The 19,223-nt window shown below is 49.4% G+C and overlaps 3 protein-coding genes across 4 annotated transcripts in view; 2 read left to right on the top strand and 1 right to left on the bottom strand.

Moving 5' to 3' along the window:
* The first annotated feature begins 1,008 nt into the window (after nucleotides 1-1,008).
* Nucleotides 1,009-8,437, top strand: RFLNB (refilin B). Its single transcript, XM_058854545.1, has 3 exons — nucleotides 1,009-1,310; nucleotides 2,644-2,753; nucleotides 5,777-8,437. The coding sequence occupies exons 1-3, from the start codon at nucleotides 1,107-1,109 to the stop codon at nucleotides 6,105-6,107; spliced, it is 645 nt and encodes a 214-aa protein (XP_058710528.1). The 5' UTR covers nucleotides 1,009-1,106; the 3' UTR covers nucleotides 6,108-8,437.
* Nucleotides 8,438-10,093: 1,656 nt separating this feature from the next.
* On the bottom strand, nucleotides 10,094-11,735 carry LIAT1 (ligand of ATE1). The gene is made up of 3 exons (XM_058854734.1): nucleotides 11,696-11,735; nucleotides 11,300-11,443; nucleotides 10,094-10,508 (listed from the first exon to the last, which is right to left on the bottom strand). Exons 1-3 carry the CDS (start codon nucleotides 11,730-11,732, stop codon nucleotides 10,153-10,155), a joined length of 537 nt encoding a protein of 178 aa, XP_058710717.1. The 5' UTR covers nucleotides 11,733-11,735; the 3' UTR covers nucleotides 10,094-10,152.
* Nucleotides 11,736-15,891: 4,156 nt separating this feature from the next.
* The window catches only part of RPH3AL (rabphilin 3A like (without C2 domains)), a 38,154-nt gene continuing 34,822 nt past the window's right edge, over nucleotides 15,892-19,223 (top strand). For both annotated transcript variants that reach the window (XM_058854142.1, XM_058854141.1), the window contains exon 1: nucleotides 15,892-16,027. The gene's annotated coding sequence lies outside the window, so the exon portion shown is untranslated. The remainder of the gene's footprint in view (nucleotides 16,028-19,223) is intronic.

The raw sequence follows: 19,223 nt of genomic DNA, 5'->3' as shown, positions 1-19,223 counted from the left end.
ATTCTTAATGTTCTTTTTCTTTCCATCTGCATTTTTCAGCAAAGACAAACAGCCTCATAGCATTTCTTCAAAGGAATGTAAATTCCTTGAGGAAGTCTCCGGAGTTCCCAGCACCGCATAGCTGCAAACCACAGACGCCTACGGCTGAAAGTTCTGCTCTGCTTTTAATTTTGGGGCAGGGAAGGAATTTTTTTTCAGAGGTTTGGGTTCACTTGCGCTGGGCCCGTCAGCCCAGACTGCTGCTCTCTGCGCAGGGGAGTGTTGTCTTTGGCCGGCTGCAGAGCTGCTTTCCCTCCACAAGAGTATTCCCCCACCGAATCTGATGACATGGCGCAATTATTTCATTAGGATTTTCCGAAAAAGGTTCCCTGGGTCTCCTGTAGTGCTAGAAAGACCGTTTCCTTCTGTTCTCTCGTTTCGGCTTCGGCAGCTTTGCCTGAAAAATGCGATTAGGGGCGGCAGCGCTGCTGCCTGAGCCCGAATGCTTGGGAGTGGGAAGGGAGAACTTGAGGGGCTTAACCCGGCTGCCAAAATCCCTTCTGTTGGGGAAAGCAGCACTGGAGATGGGGGCAGCCAGCAGGATCTGGGAGCCCTTTCAGTGCTCCCCAAAACCCGTGCTGGCAGCACACCGGGGCGGTGCACTGAGGGTTGGACCACGATGCGCGGAGGGCAGCACGGTTCCACAGAATCCCAGAATAATTTAGCTTGGAAAAAACCTCCGAGATCACCGAGTCCAACCCGGGAGCCATCCCCGCCTTGTCAACCACACCAGAGCACCGAGTGCCGCGTCCGGCCGGTGCTGGCCCAGGGACGGTGACTCCGGCACCTCCCAGCGCCGAGCTCGGTGCGGCTGCGATGGGGAGCGGCGCTGGGCTGGGATGCAGGACGGGGGCACGGGCTCGCCGGCAGCACAGGGACAGCCCGGGGGGACACGGGCGGCTGCAGGGGCACGGCTGGAACACACACGGGGACAGCGGTGGGACACGGCCCGCCCCTGGCATGGCCCCTCCCCGGCTCGGCGGCCGCCCCGCCCGCCCGGGCTCAGCCGGCGCAGGGAGCGCAGCGCGGGCAGCGGCCGGGCCGGGGCGGGCACCGGCGGCTCGGCCATGGTGGGGCGGCTCAGCCTGCGGGAGGTGCCCGACCTCCCGGACATGAGGAAGCGGGGCGACTCCGGCCTCGACAGCCCCGACTCCGGGCTGCCCCCCAGCCCCGGCCCGGCCCCGCCGCCCTGGCTGCTCCCCTCGGGCAGCCCCGAGCGCGCCGCAGCCAACGGGCTCCCGGAGCCCGAACCGCCCGCAGCCTCCGCAGCGGTGAGTACCGGCCCTCCCTGCTCTGCCCGCACCCCCCGGGACCCCCTGGACCCCCCTGGACCCCCCGGGACCCCCCGAGCAGATCCCGGCCCGGAGCCGCCGCCGCAGGTGCCCCGGAGGAGCCGCTGCCCTTCGCAGCCCGCCCGGGACCCCGCGCATCCCGCGGGGAAGGGAGGCTGGGAAGCCGGGTCTGGCCGGCGTGGGAAGGGCTTGGAACACCCTCCCGCCGCCTCTAACCGAGCCCTCCCGCCGCTCTCGGGGCTGCACCGGGAGGGAAGGATCCGGCCGGGAACCGGGCTGGCCGGGGCTTTTCACAAAGCTTTGCCTGCGAGGGAAACTCCTCTCCCTCCTGCCCCGGCTCGGGGCTGGGACGGCACCGCAGGAAATCCCTGTGGAAAGTGAACTCCCGTTATTCCGGAATGACCCGCAGCAGTAACTTTATTGTGCATAAAGTTTTCAGTTAATTTGTTTTCTCATCAAATAGTTTTTGGATGTTGAGCTGCTGGTACAAATACTTTGGAGACGGCAGATTCAGAAGAAAAATCCTTTTTCTGCCGGGGTGCTGCTGTGAAATTGGAAAAGGCCATAGGAGGGGAAGATGCGCGCAGCCCCCCAGCCCCTCGATTGTAAACACACGTGCAGAGGTGGCTTCAAAAACACACAGGGCTTGGGTTCCATCCCTTCAGGGCTGCTTTGGTTTCCTTGAGCTGTGGGATTCGGTGTCAGCTCCCGGTGCTGGGTGTCAGGAGAGGAGCGCAGGGACAGGCAATGAATCAGCGCTCAGCGGGAATGAGTTAATCCTTCCCAACGCTTGGTGTGTGAATTAGGTTGGATTTAATGCCTTCAAACAGGAGCCAGGGCGTAGCTGTGGAGCAAGGAGGTGGCTCACAGCGAGGTGATCATTTCCTGCTGCAGCCTGTCCGTGTGCATGGGTTGAATTCAGCAAGGAGGGAGCTCTCGGACACCCCTAAAATGTTGGTTATAACTCGAGCGTGGGTTAATACAGGGAACAGACTACACTGCACCGAGGGGTTGCATTCCTCTCTCATTTCCCAGAGCAGCTCCTCTGAATTACGTTGGGTCCCTGAAGTTTGGACCTTGTCTTCAGAAAATGCTCCTGAGCCACCTCCAGGATGCTTTAGACCAGAGTGGAGTCAGGCCTAGAGGATGCACCTGTGGCACATCTTGGTCTAGCAGATCCTCCTGTAAATGTGAACCTCAACAGCTCCATACCGAGGGATAAATAAATCTGTTTTCCTCTGTGTGTACTGCATTGTAACATAAGTTACAGCAAGGTTAACATAAAAAAAAACATTTTGTGTTTTTCTTGCAGAGTTCTGTGTTCTCCCCCAGCCCCGTTCTCTCCAGCTGTCCTCCAAGACTGTGTCCTTTATCCTTCGGCGAAGGAGTTGAGTTTGACCCTTTACCACCAAAGGAAATAAGGTAAATATTGTGTTACAGTAAAGGAGCAGTTAGGCCTTATCAGTGCCTGTGAGTCAAGTTAATTTATTTGCAGAGCCATTGTTCACTGCAGCTGTACATTCCTGGACCTGGACATTTGTACAGGCCGAAGGAGTGTTCAGCCTCTTTTAATCCCACCCATATGGTTGTTTTCTTGGTTATTTTTCCAGGAAGACTTTCTTATATTTTAGTCTCCTGCTTTTCCTTCCTTGCACTGCTCTAAAATGTTGCCCTTCAACTGATTAGCCAGGAGGTAATCATGAGGGAAGAGCTTCAAAAGATCTTTCTAGGACTGTTTCATTAAGGGAAAGAAATTTTGCTCTTGCAACCTCATGGTTTTATAATAAGCACTTCCTTTCTTAACAGCTCTGGCTGGTTGTGTGAACTAAAAGAAATGGTAACATTCAGAGGAGGGCATAATTATTTTTTTTTTTTAATGCACTGCATCATTTCACAGCCTGTGAATTATTCTTCTGAACACCATGATTTGCAGTAATGAGAGGAGAAGGCTCGTGGTTGATGACTGTGCAATTAGAGGGAGGCTGATAAAATCAAAAGGAAGCCTAAAGCAGGGGAGGGTAGGGAGAATTACGTCCTGGTGTGGGGAAGGAGCCTGTGCTGTGGCTGCAATTGGAGGCAGTTAACTCCTTAGTCAGTGGAAAAGCCAACACAGAGCTGTGGCAGCGCCAAGGAGATGAAAACTTCCTTTTGCAACCCAAAGGATTTGCGAGAGTTTTCCTGCCAGCTGAATCTTCAGGAGTTTGTCCTCGGAGAGTGCCCCGTGGCAGGGGCGAGAGCAGAGCACTCCTGTGTGGTTCCTGGCAGGGAAAAGCTGAGGAGATAACGTGTGCTTCCAGGGGCATGGAGGAGTTGGGTGTTTATGAGCCCAGGCGTGGATCAAGACCTCGGGTTTGGGAGTTTGCAGGAGGACTCAGGCTCAGGGCTGAGGAGTTCTGGCAGTGCTGGCAGCTGGGCTGAACTCTGATAATCCTGGGCATGCTGCTGCCACAAGGCTCTCCTCTCATCCTGTCCGTGTGTAGAACACCAGCAGATGGTTCTGGTGGGATGAGGAGCCGCCCTGGCAGCTCTGCTCCTCTTCCCCCCAGAGCCATGGGCAGAGCTCACACAGCCATCCCCAGCCCTGCTCTGCACAGCTCACATGTCCCATGTTCATGCTGGTGCCAGAATATCTTCATGCAGATATGAAACCTTGGCCTTTTATTGACTCAGAGTTATTTACTAGAGGTAAAGAATCATTGGCCTGAGACTACACACAGTTATTTCTATGGATGAGGTCAACAATGTTTTAAGATTTGTGTTTCTGTGGCTGGAGCTTGTCTCCACAGAAATGTTCTCCAAGTTACAATTGCACTGCTGCAGTTAAACCTCTGTGGCTGTATTAGAATTACTTCTTCTATTGCATAAAAGTAAAAAACCTTGTTAAAAAAAAGCCTCATAAAATCATAACTCAGGCCCATTATTTTAGCTAAATTCAGTTAATTTAGCTAAAACTTTTAAACTGGCCTTCTAGCTAGCAATCTTTTCTAATAAGAAAACCATTCACACCTATAGAAACAAGAAATCCACCCCATGAAAATCAATTAACAAAAATATATAAAGGACCTAAAGTTTAGGTCCTTTAAGGAAAAGTTTAATTAAGCATATACAACAGCCCTTACCAACTAAATTTCTCTAAATTACTTTTAACACAGTACCTTCTAATATTTCCTATAAATATGAACGTGGATTAATATAAATATTAAATATATTTAAAATCTATTCAAATACATAAATACACATAAATAAATGTACATAATACATAATAATAAAGAACAATAATACATATAATACATATAAATGCACATACATAATACATAATAATAAACAGTAATACATATAATACATATAAATACACATGCATAATACATAATAAAGAACAGTAGTACAGATAATAAATATAAATACACATACATATACATAATAATAAAGAACAATAGTACATATAATACATATAAATATACATAATACGTAATAATAAAGAAGAATAATACAGTTAATACATATAAATACATAATACATAATAATAAAGCACAATAATACATATAATACATATAAATACACATACATAATACATAATAATAAAGCACAATAATACATATAATACATATAAATACATAATACATAATAATAAAGTACAATAGTACATATAATACATATAAATACACATGCATAATACATAATAATAAACAATTATACACATAATACATAGCAATACATATACATAGTACATACTAATAAAGAACAATACATATAATACATATAAATGCACATACATACTAATAAAGAACAATAATACATATAATAATATAAATACACATACATAATAATAAAGAACAATATTACATATAATACATACAAATACACATACATAGTACATAATAATAAACAATAATACATATAATACATATAAATACATATACATAATACATAATAATAAACAATTGTACACATAATACATAGCAATACATATACATAGTACATACTAATAAAGAACAATACATATAATACATATAAATGCACATACATAATAATAAAGAACAATATTACATATAATACATACAAATACACATACATAATACATAATAATAAACAATAATACATATCATACATATAAATACATATAAATAATAATAAAGAACAGTAATACATATCATACATATAAATACATATACATAATAATAAAGAACAATAATACATAAAATACATACAAATACACATACATAATACATAATAATAAACAATAATACATATAATACATATAAATACATATACATAATAATAAAGAACAATAGTACATATAAATACATATAAATATCAATAAACACATAATAACATTATACATAACAACACCTATAAATAAAGAAGCAGACTTTGTTCTGCTCAGAGGAGTTGGAGCCGTGTCTGGGCTCCCTGTGGCTGATGATGGCTGTGGATTTGTGTTGCAGGTACACGTCCTCGGTGAGGTACGACTCGGAGAAGCATTTCATCGCCGACGTGTTCCTGCCGGTGGGGCTGAGCGTGGCGTCCTGCAGCCAGACCATCGTCTGCGTCCCCGACTGCTCCTGGCGCAGCTACAAGGCCGAGGTGCGCCTGGAGCCTCGCCACCGGCCCCGGCGCTTCACCAGCACCACCATCATCTACCCCAAGCACGCCAAGACTGTCTACACCACCACGCTGGACTACAACTGCCGCAAGGCCACGCGCAGGTTCCTGTCCAGCGTGGAGCTGGAGACCTCGGAGTGCCTGGGCGCCGAGTGCGGCCCTGACGGCTGCTGACCGCGGCCACCCTCCGGCCCACGCCCGTCCCTGGGACTGTGCTGGCTGCACTTGCCAAAAGCAGGTGCAGAACTTCTCCCTCAGCTCTCAGCTCCTGCTCTCCAAGCGTCACGACGGCCCCGGGCGCGGTTTTCTGTGGGAACGTAATTTAGCGAGGGATTTGTCTCTTCGCCTCCCAAATGCCGTGAGCTCCCTCCCCTTCCCCGCAGTGGAGATAACGGGAAGGGCTTTCCCTTACCTGGACAGGTAAGGAGGAGTGTGGGGTGGTGCCTGGCAGGTGGAATTCCATTTGATGCTTCGTGGTGATGTGCAAAAATAAGGGCAGTTGAATGCAACTTGAAGTTGAATGCAGTCTTGCAGAGAATGCAGAGGTGGTTTCGTTACACATAGAGCTGTCGACCATTTCAGTTTAGATCGTGTTTTTTCCAGGACAACCATCCCCTGGAAATTGCTGGGAAAGGCTAACAGAGAAAACCCCAGAATTCTGCATTTAACACATACAAAACTGTTCCCATATGGCATTCACGCACTGAGTGAAGGTGTAAATTGGGGAGAGGAGGGGTTCTGAGCAGAGCAGGAGGAGAACTGCTCCTGCAGCTCCAGGCAGCAGAGACAGCATCGTGTGACTCCAGTTCTTTGGGTGACCAGGAACCCGCGTTCTGTGTGACACACGAGCGTTTCTGTGCCTGCAGCCGGCCTTGCACAGAGAATACCAGGCCAGAAATTATCCCTGTCTTGTTGGATCTTGGTGATCTGGAGGTGGAAAACCACAAGTGCCTTGTTTTTGTGCACTAAAGGAGCTGTAACCAAAGCAAGGTTAGATAAGGTGCTGGACAGAGGGACCCAGGATGGCAAAGGAGGTGCTGGATCGGGTGTGAGACGCTGTTGTGGTGGGGCTGGGAGGAGGTGAACAGGTAGCAAGGGACAGGCAGCTTTGTAGTGCAGAGAAAAATCCACAGCTCTGCTTCCCTGCTGAGCCTGTGGTGGCACAGATCCGTGTCCTTGGGATCAGGGATGTCACTGGGATGGGGCAACCTCTGCCTGTCTGCAGGCTGCTGAAAATCCTCTCCTGAGTGCCTGATGAGTTTGGGGACCAAAGGGAATAGCTTCAGATACCAGGAAAGTCTGTCTGGATGTTACGTGCGTTCGTTTATCGTGTGCCTTGATGAAAATAAGACAGAGAGGTTTCCTTCTTTTCCCAGGTTGTTTTTTTTCCCTGTGTTGACAGAGCGCAGTGTGGAGAGCATCTGCATTGGGGAGCGTGGGCTGTGCTGGTTTTTGTGTGGTGTAGTCTCTCAGAAACCCCTGATAGACCTGTCTTAGCTGGACGTGGCTTTTCCGTGTATTCCCAAACTCTTCCGAGGTGTGGGTGTGCAACACCAGTCCTGGAGCAGCTTTTCAAGAGGACTTTGCACTGCCCCAGGGGTGAGTTTTGTCAGTGGCAACCTCGGGAGCCTGTTCTTGAGCTGTGCTTAACGTGTGTTTGTGCAAGTGTGATGGATGGTGTGCAAGTGGATCCCAGGGAACTGAAAGGAGCCCGGAGATGAAGAGTGCAGCAGGAAGGGAACCTTGGGTTTGTATGGTTTGAGGGTTTTTAATTGTTGTTGTTAGGGTTTTTTACTTATTTATTAGCTCAGAAGAGAACATCCTTCACCTTTGGAACTTGCCTTGGAAAGGCAGCTCCTAAAACCATCCCAGGACGAGAGAGGACACGGTCAGGCAGGCGGCACTCCGCGGTTAAGAACATTTTGGTCTCGGGCTGCAAGACTGGGGAGATGTGTCTCAAGCAGATGGTGCAATTCTGCCCTGACTGCTGCCCCAGGATGTCCTGGTGGTGTAACAGAAGGTTCAGCTCACCCCCAGCCCCAGGGGTTCACTCTCTCCTCTGTGGGATGGGGCTGCTGCACCCTCGCTGCCCACACCTCGCTCCTGAAGCGGCTGCTGCTGTTGGAGACGGGATTTTGGGAGAACATCACCCCGGATTGCTCCCACAAACACTCTCCCAGTGAATCCACCCGGAACAGATCTAAGAGGAGGTTGTTGTTTTAAGTTGTAGCCATTAGTTGTTCCTAGTTAGAAGTGTAATAATCCACAAAATACCCCTCACGCTCCGGTTTTAGGATAAAAGCACCTGATTTTTATAAAGCAAACTTAATATGTACCTCTTAAGAATATTTTAATTGGTCTCTACCAATGCCTTTTAAATTATTTATGTTCCAACATTTGCAAAGCTCTGTACAAGTGTTTTGGTGTCTGTGATGTTTCCCACCCCTTCCTTCTGATTTTCAATTTGTCTTTTACTTTATTGGTAATAAATGATCTGAAAACCATCCTGCAAGGGAAGTCTCTTTATTTCTCATTCAAAGCTTTTCAGTATTTATTGTGGTTGTTACTTAGAAATAAATACATAATATTTCTTGCCAATCCCAGCTCCCCTCCTTTCTCTTCTATTTGTTGTTTACATATTCTAGGAGGGTGTTTCCTATATAAAATTGTCTATATTAAAAACCAAACCAACACCAAATGTTGTGGATTTGTCAATTTAGAAAGACATTGAAAACGTGCTTTAAAGACAGCTGAAAATCCTCTCCTTAATGAGTTTGAGTTATTCATCTGGTACAGTTTTATTTTTAAAGAGAGTTTCTGGTATGAATTCTGGTATGAATATCCTACAAGTGAAGAACTAATCCCTTTGATATATAACATGTATTTAACCAGGCAGGAATTTATTTTTAAAATGTAGATGCTCAAATGCTGCATTAGTAAACACAGCATAAACATAAAACTTGAGTGTGTTATGCATTAAACTTTATAAAACCAAAAGAGATGATTATAAGTTATTGTGCTGAGGGAAACGCTGTGGTGTTTTTCTGGATGCTTAATCTCTTCTTTTAACCTTCCCACACTTTGCAGGCGTGCTGATTTTGTTAGTGACTCTGGCAGAGCAGGAATGGATGTAATTGAACATCAGTTAATTAATTCCTGATGGGATTTTTTTTTTTTTCCTTACATTTTATTGTTCATCTGGTTCTGTGCTTGTGGAAGCTCTGGAGTTGCATGTAATGACATTGTTGGGGTCTGGGGAGCCGTGGAGCTGCTCCAAAGCCGCTGCTTCCAGCAAAAGGCTCTGAGAGCTTTTGGGTATCCTGGAGTTTTGAAGTATTAAACAGGAGAAAAGCCACAAATAAACATCAGTTCTGTATAAAAGGGGCTATTTAAGAAGCCATTAAGAAAAAAACCTTTAAAAGTCAGCACAGTGTCTTTCAGGGCAGCTGAGGGAGACTTTCAGATGTCACCTAACTTTCAAATCCTTCCTGTAGTGAGGGCTGGGCTGTTCTCCTTAAATCTTGTCATGACACTCTGTGTGAAAAACATTCTTTTACTATAAAAATTTGAAGTAGGGGAGTACAAGGCTGTTCCATGTGATTTTAATTCATATTGGCCCAATGAGCTTCTAATTAGCACCCACCATTCCAAGGAAACCCTGTGGTTCTGGATGTGCTGTTTCCCTTTCATGTGTGCTTCTCCAGAATGTCACATCTGAGGGTCTGAGATAATGCATTTTTGTAACAAAATAAAACACTCAGCCTAACAATTGGATCAAAAGGCAGGAGGTGAGGTTGGATTCCCATCCTGACTTTGCAGCTCGCTCAGTTTCAAGGAAGGTAAGTTCACGTTCCTGGAAATAATTTCAGCCTCTAAACAAGGTGTTGTCCTTAATTTGCTCACAGATCTCCAGTGTACAACGTGAATACCTGGAAAGTTTAGGAGCATTATTTGGCAATAAACCAACAGCAATAATTAGTGATGTTCCAGGACAAACACACAGTGTGGAAAGGAGCACTGCTAATTGTCTATGTGTATTTTAACAGCTTGGTTTGCTTTATAAAATATAAATGTCCTCTCCTCCACACAGACAGTGAGTAAGCACTGCTAGGACACAGAAATTGTTGGGATTTTGGGTGACACCCCTGGTGCAGCTCAGAGGCTCCTTCAGCATTCAGTTCACTCTTGCTCTTCCAAAAAATGACCCCTGGAATCTCCTTTACCTGCTGCTGCCATGGAGGGGTGGGGAACTCCTGGCAGCTGGGAAGTGCTCCTGGATATACAATTCATACCTTTTCCTCCTGTTCACTCTGTAAACACACAGCCTTTCCTTCTCTGCCTCAGGATCCTCCAGAATCCCATCCCACCTCAGGCTTTCACTCAGCTGAGCGCAGAGACCTTCCTCTGCCCCACTGGAACCCAAAATGCTGCAAGCTGATGCTCCAGCCTCCTTTGTTTTTGCATCTTCCTGGTTCCCCTCTGCAGTGTTTTGGGCTGACTCAGGGTTCCTCCCAGGAATCTGAAGCACTGGAGGGGAGTGAGCTCGCTGCTTTCTGCTTTTGTGGTGCTGTTTTTCTGTTAAAATGATAAATGCTGTTAGCAAAAAAGGGAAGTGTTGCCTCTGAGGCTTTCCTGCTTATTTCGTAAAACAAAAATAAAATGAGGCAACTGCGTGCTGCGACTTAATAAAACCCCAGATCTACAGGAAAAATAGTATTGGCCCAAAAATCTCACTATAAAGTAGGAAATATGTATTTTTCTGATTGGCCAACATAGGGATTGTCACATCTGTAAAATGTATTTATTGAAGCTGTTAATGGATTAATAACACCTCTGCACTGGCATCAAGTTCACTGTGTTTGCCTGACCCCATTTAAGCAGGAAATTGATTCTGAGTTGTTGGAGATTTTTTTTAAAGCTGTCATCCATTAATACAGTGAGCCGTGTGATTTGATTTCTTTTAACAGTACGATTTCTAGAAACTTTCAGGCCCTTTTTGTACTAAAATAGTGGAAATGAATGGAATTATTCCTTTACACAGAACATTTTTGGGAATTACCCTTCCTTTTCTGCAGTTTTACCAACTCACCCCCACCGATAATCAGTGCTGTAAGCCACACCAGTGGAAGGGTGAATATTTAAATATCCATTAATATGAGCAGCATCCCAAATCCCGGGCAGTTTATGGAATTCTCTCCTCCCTGGCAGGTGCCTTATGCCTCCTACTGCTTATTGGGTGTAGTTACATGTGCTCCATCTCTGGGATGGATTTGTAGCTGTAGAGGAAAATCTGTGTATAAACAGGGTTCAGGGGAAGGTTTTAAAGCATCATCTGTGGTTTCCTGGGAAAAGCTGGTTTTTCTCACCTGCCCTGGTGCTGGCAGTGGTGCCACTCCTGCTTGGTGGCTTTTTCCTCCGTGGTGGCTTCGTGCCAGGTGCTGGAGCTGGTCCCGGGTCCCGCCGCCTGCCCACATCCCTCTGCTGCCCGAGGGGAATGGGCCTGGAATGGGCTGGCAGGGAGAGGGGAGGGAATTCAGCAGCCCCGGCACGGCATCCCTCCTGTGTGTGACCCCTCTGCAGCTTCCTTCCCTCTGAGCCTTCCCCCTCAACCTCCCCTGGCCCCTTCTCCTCCTCCTCACCTTCCTCCTCCACCGCCCCTGTCCCCTTCTCCTCCTCCTCACCTTCCCCCTCCGCCTCCCCTGGCCCCTTCTCCTCCTCCTCACCTTCCTCCCCCTCCCCTGGCCCCTTCTCCTCCTCCTCACCTTCTCCCCCCGCCTCTCCTGGCTCCAGCCGCTCCATCCCGGTCCCGTCCCTCCGCCCTTCCCTCCCCGCAGCTCCGCCGGTGTCTCCAGGGCAGCGGTGGCTCAGGGACAAGCCTGGGCTGGCCTCTGTCCCTGGGAGCAGCTCCCCTGCCCTTGTCCCCTGCGAGTGCTGGGCTGTGCTTGGCCCTTGTCCCGTCTGCCTTGTCCTGTGTCCCTTGTCCTGTGTCCCCTGTCCTGTGTCCCCTGTCCCCTGTCCCCTGTCCCCTGTCCTGTCCCCTGTCCCCTGTCCTGTGTCCCCTGTCCCCTGTCCTGTGTCCCCTGTCCCCTGTCCCCTGTCCCCTGTCCTGTCCCCTGTCCCCTGTCCTGTGTCCCCTGTCCCCTGTCCTGTGTCCCCTGTCCCCTGTCCTCTGTCCCCTGTCCCGTGTCCCCTGTCCTGTCCCCTGTCCCCTGTCCCCTGTCCCGTGTCCCCTGTCCCCTGTCCCGTGTCCCCTGTCCCCTGTCCTGTCCCCTGTCCCCTGTCCCCTGTCCCCTGTCCCCTGTCCCGTGTCCCCTGTCCCCTGTCCCCTGTCCTGTGTCCCCTGTCCTGTCCCCTGTCCCCTGTCCCCTGTCCTGTCCCCTGTCCCCTGTCCCGTGTCCCCTGTCCTGTCCCCTGTCCTGTCCCAGGCAGTGCAGCCCCGAGGTGCTGCCGGATTTGCACCAAACCCCAAATCATGGCAGGGAAAGCAGCTCCAGCCCTTCCCAACACCTCAGCCGTGTGAATCGAGGTGCTGAGGGAAACTTGTCTCTCCCTTCCTTCCTCTCCCCATTTCCCTTCCTCTTCCCCAGTTCACCTTTTCCTTCCCCTCCGTCTCCCCCTTTACTCCCAGCAGATTAACACAGCGCAGTTTCTGGGGCAGCAACACCTCTCAGAGGTTTCTGGGGCTGGTGCAGCCCTGCCCTTGCTGCTGGGTGTTGCTGGGAAGTGCTGTAAGATCCTCACATCTCCTCCAGAGGTGAAAATCCTTCCTTAGAACTCCAGGAACGGCTGCTGGAGAAATGCTCCTGTTACTCATCCTCTCCCTGGGAGTAACACGCAGTTTAATCCTTTTCGGGCGCTTTCTCCTCCTCCCTGCCTCCCTCTTCTCTCCTGACCTGTCCCAAAAGTCCCCAAAGCCTCCCGTGGATAAAAGGGACGGTGACACAGGACAGAAGATGAGGAAAACGGCATCAGCGGTGATGGGGTGTAAATAATTCACCCAGACTGGGAAGGGAGCGTGGTATTTTTGGAGAGCAGCTGAGGGAAGGGGATTACTTGTTGCTGATGACAAGTAGTGGCTGTTGTTAATTTTATTATGATAAAATCTGACTCGCCAGCCGAAGTTAGAGCCCAGTGGGAGCTGCTGGTCTGAGCTGCTTCCTGTAAAGAAAATCATCATCTGCCAGCTTTTCCCTGGAATAACAGTGTTCTCCTGGCTGACCTGCTCCTGCTGCTGCTGCTGCTGCTGCAGGGACCTGAGCCTTGCCCATGCAAGCACAGTGTGGATCAGAATTTAATAGATAAAGAAATAAATAAAGAATTTTTCTTTAAAACAGATGAAAAAAGAAGCAGATTTTGCTATGAAGCATCAATATTCTTCCAGTGTTTGCTTTGTCTTGTACACCCTTGAGCAGGTGTGCTCTGTAAACAAGGTTTTTTGGTTCAGATTAGGGATGGAATCATTGACCTTTTTATTAAAGAGAGTTAATTAGAGGGACGAACACAAATTGAATCAGAGGATTGCAATCAGAGCAACAGCTTGGAGAAAAGCCCTGGATTTCTTGCTGTGAATTGTGAAGCAGCTGAAGTGAGCTGGGGCAGTCAGGAGGAGGGGAAGCAGTGCCAGGAAGCTCCCTGGCAGCTCTCAGCCTGTTTTCCTGGGAAAGGATGCTTCACAGAGAAGGATCCAACCAGTTTGACCTCCTTGAGTTCACCAGCCCAGTGTCCAAACTGGGAATCACTTCCTGGAGCACTCCAGGATTGTTCCAGCTTGGATCATTGTGCTGTACAACAAAGCTGCTGTTAAGCACCTGTGATTCCTCTGCAGGACACCACGAGTTTAACCTCTCCAAAAAGCTGCTCTTTGTTTCCCATTCCTTGAGGAGTCCCAGCCTGAGGTGGCAAAGCAGAGGTTCCCTGTGAGGAGGAGGAGGGATGAGCTCAGGGTGAGCAGTGTGCCACTGTCAGCAGCACTGCTAAGCCTGCAGGAGGAGGTTGTTATCCCTTATTGTCCTTGTCACGGGGATATTTAAAATCTCCGGCAGCTGTGATCTGGTGAATAATTCAGCAAAACCCATCATCGATAAAAGAGAGACTTTGAAGGGTTCTTTGGGTGGAACTGCAAGCCTGGCTTCTGAGAAACGAGTCCATTAAAAATTGACTCAAAGATAAAACCCGTATTTAGCCTTTAAAATTTTTTAATGTAACATCATATTTATTCTCTGTGGCACCCGGCTGCCAAGGCCCAGCCTCGCAGATCTGTGGGGATCCTTACAAGCAAATTCAACAGCAGGATGGATGCAGGCTCTCAGATGTGTGTCATTTCCCTGCCAGCACAGCTGGTTAAATAAAGTAATTTATCTTTCTCCTGAAGTTGGCTGAAGCGTGTGTTTAATTTATTTATGTTATTGACCGTGTGGAAGAACTACCCCGGTGCGAAATGTCATCATCAAGTGTTTTCTTCCACACAACTGCAGGCTCTGTGCTCATGCAAAATGCTTCCTCTGATGTATTTTTCAACAGCTGCCTGAACCAAAAAGAAAAATATCTGCTTAGACTTGAACTTAATGCAGGTGAGAGGTGGCTGAGGGTCCCCCAGCTTGTCCTGAGGGCTGCTGGATGTGGGGAGGAGAAAGGGTTTGCAGAGGCTCCAGATTTCTCAAGAGAGATCAGCTCGCAATGGGCAGTAGCAACACCATTTATTTTCTCTTCCTTTCCCTTTTCCCTCTCTCATTTCCCCTCCATCTCTTCCTGTCACATGGCAAATTTCTTCACAGCATCAGCTGGACATTTAGACAGTAATGAGCCCAAATTCCTGTGTTTTAGTGCAAGGGAATAATTGTGCTCCTGTGATTTGCTGTTGACTCACCATAGGATCCCAGGCTGCCCCTTCACAAACCCAAAATTTGCTGCTATTACCAGCAAATGTCTCTTATTGGGATTGCTCAGGAGGTTGGGTCCTTGTGTTTTAAAAGGTTTGAGTCCCCTGTGATTACCCCAGGCCTTGTTCTGTTCATGGTGTGAACACTTTCTTTAATCCCTGTGAAGTTTTCTTTTTGTTGGGGTTGGGGTTTTGATTTTGGGTCGGTTTGGTTTTGGGGTTTTTTTGCTTGGGTTGTAGGAGGGTTTGTTTTGTTTGTGTGGGTTTGTGGTTTGTTTGGTTGGGTTGTTTGTTTTGTTTCTGCTTTGGGTGGGGTTGTTTGTTGTTACTGTTTTGGGAAACTTTCTCTTTGGTTTTTTGGGGTTTGTTTTGGTGCTGCCTTTCCTTGTTTATAGTTGGGTGTATTTTTCCCGTGGATTCTTACTCTGTTTTGGGATGCACATCTGGCAGCACCCACATCCCTCCAAGCCTCTCCGGGTGCACATCTGGCAGCACCCACATCCCTGCAAGCCTCTCCCGGTGCACATCTGGCAGCACCCACATCCCCGCAGCCTCTCCCGGTGCACATCTGGCAGCACCCACATCCCCGCAGCCTCTCCCGGTGCACATCTGGCAGCACCCACATCCCTCCAAGCCTCTCCCGGTGCACATCTGCCAGCACCCACATCCCTCCAAGCCTCTCCCGGTGCACATCTGGCAGCACCCACATCCCTCCAAGCCTCTCCCGGTGCACATCTGGCAGCACCCACATCCCTCCAAGCCTCTCCGGGTGCACATCTGGCAGCACCCACATCCCCGCAGCCTCTCCCGGTGCACATCTGGCAGCACCCACATCCCTCCAAGCCTCTCCCGGTGCACATCTGCCAGCACCCACATCCCTCCAAGCCTCTCCCGGTGCACATCTGCCAGCACCCACATCCCTTCAAGCCTCTCCCGGTGCACATCTGGCAGCACCCACATCCCTTCAAGCCTCTCCCGGTGCACATCTGGCAGCACCCACATCCCCGCAGCCTCTCCCGGTGCACATCTGGCAGCACCCACATCCCTCCAAGCCTCTCCCGGTGCACATCCCGGTGCACATCCCGGTGCACATCTGGCGGCTCCAGCAGGGGACGCCCGGAGCGGCCGGGGGCGGGCGCAGGTGCGGCTCCGTTTCCGCCTCGTCCCGCCGGGGCAGCGGCTCCGCGGAGCGGCCGCGAGTGAGGCCGGAGCTCAGGTGGGTGCGGGGGGCAGCGGCTCAGCCCAACCCGGCTGGGCTCAGCTCAACCCGGCTGGGCTCAGCTCAACCCAGCTGGGCTCAGCCGAACCCGGCTGGGCTCAGCTCAACCCGGCTGGGCTCAGCTCAACCCGGCTGGGCTCAGCCCAACCCGGCTGGGCTCAGCCTAACCCGGCTGGGCTCAGCCCAACCCGGCTCGGTTTAGGGCGGAGTTGAGCTGAGTTTCCGCGCCCCGGCTGGCGGGCAGCTGCGGGAAGAGCGCCGGGATTTGTGGGTTCTGGGAACGGGGAGCAGCTTGGAGGGGCCTCCGAGGGTGGCAGAGCTCCCCAAAAGGCTGCGGGGAGCGCTCCGGGAGCGATGGCCGGGACCTGGGAGCCTGCCCTGGGGCTGGGCTGGGAGAGTTCCACAGGTCCCTTCCCACCCCCAGCGCTTCCGTGAGTTTTGCTGGGATTCAGGCTCCTGCAGGGAATTAAAGGTGTGGAGGGAAGCGAGCCGGAGGTGGGAGCTGAAAGCCCCGTGGCAAATTTATCAGCCACGTCCTGCTTTTGGGAGCTGCTTTTGGGAGCTGCTGCGGGAAGCCACGTGCGGCTGGGGGAGCGCGGATTGTCGCCGATTGTCGCCGATTGTCGCGGGTTGTCCCGGGTTTTAGGAGCTCGGACACTCCGGGGTGCTGGGTGTTGGTAACAGCGGCACACTGTGCTCACCCCCGGCGTTTTTGGGGTGCTGCAGCTTGGCTCAGCTGCTCCCCAGCCCCAGCTCAAGGTCCATGGCTCCCTTTCTGCCCGCAGCAACGATGTGTGATAAAAGCCTTGTTTGTGTGTTCAAAGGATGCCCTAAAAGCAGGATTATGCCTTAGGGGTGCTGAGAAAGGCTCTCCCACCCTCCAGATGTCCTGGCAGACCCTTTCCACAGAGAATAAGGAGCTTTTTGGCAAGGCCGGGCTGCTCAGCAGAGCTTCTCCAGTGACCACTTTTTTCCTGGTTCTCTGGAGGTTCCAGCCTCTTCTCCTGCACCGCATTCCTTGACAAACCCTGGCCTGTGCCCAGCACTTCCCTGCTCTGCCCAATTCTTTCTAAGAAACACGATGCTTCTCCGGTGCCTGGGAGGTGCCACGCACCAGCCTCAGGCCTCCCGAGCTCTTTAGCATATCAGAATAGTGAAATGAGTTTCTCTAATTGGCCATTTAGATGCTAATTTGCCTCTCTCAGGCCTATGCCAGATCAGCCTGCCCTGGAACTGGAGTCAGAAAGAGCCTGCTGTCTCTTCATGAATTATTCACTTTGCATAACTCACCTGCCTGGCTGGGGATCAGGAGGAAATGGGTCCAAAGTCTGATAAATAAAAATACACCTTGGCAGGTGGAACAGTGCTGCCTTTCCTGCCCTGCATCCAGGGGTGCTGGGGCACCGGGAGGCTCCTTTGCTTTGGCAAAACCTGGGGTTTTTTTACAGCTCACCATATCTCAAGCAGCCACACTAACGAGTGCCTCTCGTTAATAAAGGATTGTTGGTGCTGGATTTTCCTGTAGAGCTGATTTTATCTTCCCACTCACAGGACTGGCATGCACCTCCAGGGCATTGTATTTTAAAAACTCTTTATAAGCTCCATCTTACAAGCACTTTGGCTTTGTGGAAAACGAGGTTCACTTATTTTTATATAGAATTTAAAAGTGTAATAAATAGACAATTAGGAGATAAAAATAAACTATACAGATACAGCCAGGTGTGTCTGCATTCAGCCAAGAGAGCACACTTCACTAACAAAGGATTGTCCCTTAAAAACAGAACCTTACTACATATCCATAAATTCTCATACGTATTCAGACATTCTTCTTAAGTTTTGGATGTTTCTTTGTTTCGTTTTTACCTTGCCCCCTTCCCAATAGATCAATCTTCTTGGCACCACAGGGTTTTCCACTCTCTGATAAGGATGCAATAAATCCTTCACCTGGAGGTCTTGGAGGACAAGATAATTTTAAGAATGCAGGGGGGGTCTCTGACCATCTTTTCAGTCTCTGGGTTATATAAACAAAAAGTAGTTTGTGCTTTAATATCATGTTATAGCCCAACATATATGTGTATTATACCCCTATTTCTAAATATCATCAATAACAGAAATAGAAGGAACTATATTAATACAACAAAATTTTCTAACCTTATACATAACATTCATTATAATATTTGCAAAAAGCCAATAATATAACACACACTTATAACAGCTTCTTGTTGCTGCTGGGATTGGGAACCAGCTCTGGTGGAGAGGAAACTTCTTGGTTTTGCCTCCCAAACCTCATCCTCACCCACTTCTTTACCAGCCTGGCCTTTCACCATGAGGACACCTCCCAGCTGGTGTTGAATTCGGGCTGGGCCAGCCAGGATGAGGATCTGAATGAGATTGTCCCCATTTTGCTGGTGCTGATGCTGCTTAGGTGGAGCTTTCATGGGGAGACAGACTGGGGAAAGTCTGATTGGGTCCTGAAGTTGTCCCCAGCCTTGCTGAAGCTCTGTGGTGTTTATTTGGACTCTCTTTTGGCTGCAGAGCTGCAAGTCAGCTCTGAGCACGTTGGGTTCCCTGTGTTTCTTGGCTCTCCACTGCTGCTGAGGGCTCGTAAGGAACAGCAAAACTCTGTTCCTCAGCCGTGCCCAGGTGTCTCTCTGCCTGAGAGAGGTGCTGAGCATCTCCTGGCTCTGCTCTGCTTGTGCTTCCTGCCTGCTTAGCCCTTATAAAATCATTTTTCAGCATTTTATTGGTGCCCACAGCTGGATGTGGGTGTGAATGAGCAGCTCAGGGTGGTTCATGTGTGAGAAAAACTTCTCCAAAGCCCTGATTCAGCCTCACTCTGCCTCCCAGACTTGGCCAGACCTTCAAAGCCAACTGTGCTTCTCCTGCCACGCTCCTGCAGCCCCCAGGCTTCCTCTGCCACCCTAAAACAGCCGTGTGCCTTGAAATAACAGCTGTGAGCCTTTAAAACACGAGGGGAAGAGCAGAGCCTGGAGCAAATAACCTTTCTGCAGTGTCTGGGAGGAAAAGGCACCGGCTGGGTTAACCTTATCAATCCCCAGCACTCATTTACCCTCTGTCATGGCAACAGGAGCAAACACTCGCTCAGTTGCCGAGGTTTCCCAGGGATAATGGGGTCTGGCATGTGGAACAGGCTGTGGTTACACTGATTTCTTTGAGGGAGCAGCCACCAGAA

This window comes from Poecile atricapillus, chromosome 21, assembly GCF_030490865.1.
Source record: "Poecile atricapillus isolate bPoeAtr1 chromosome 21, bPoeAtr1.hap1, whole genome shotgun sequence".
In the NCBI taxonomy this organism is placed as follows: domain Eukaryota; kingdom Metazoa; phylum Chordata; class Aves; order Passeriformes; family Paridae; genus Poecile; species Poecile atricapillus.
Note: the sequence above shows the minus strand (reverse complement) of the source record. Positions and strands in the feature narration are given on the sequence as shown.

Coding starts and splice junctions, on each gene's coding strand:
- RFLNB (XM_058854545.1), top strand. CDS start 1,107: ATGGTGGGGCGGCTCAGCCTGCGGGAGGTGCCCGACCTCCCGGACATG. Junction 1,311..2,643: donor CGCCCGCAGCCTCCGCAGCG/GTGAGTACCGGC, acceptor TTTTTCTTGCAG/AGTTCTGTGTTCTCCCCCAG. Junction 2,754..5,776: donor TTACCACCAAAGGAAATAAG/GTAAATATTGTG, acceptor TTTGTGTTGCAG/GTACACGTCCTCGGTGAGGT.
- LIAT1 (XM_058854734.1), bottom strand. CDS start 11,732: ATGGAGCGGCTGGAGCCAGGAGAGGCGGGGGGAGAAG. Junction 11,444..11,695: donor AGGAGAGGCGGGGGGAGAAG/GTGAGGAGGAGG, acceptor TCTCCCTGCCAG/CCCATTCCAGGCCCATTCCC. Junction 10,509..11,299: donor CACTGCCAGCACCAGGGCAG/GTGAGAAAAACC, acceptor TCATTTTAACAG/AAAAACAGCACCACAAAAGC.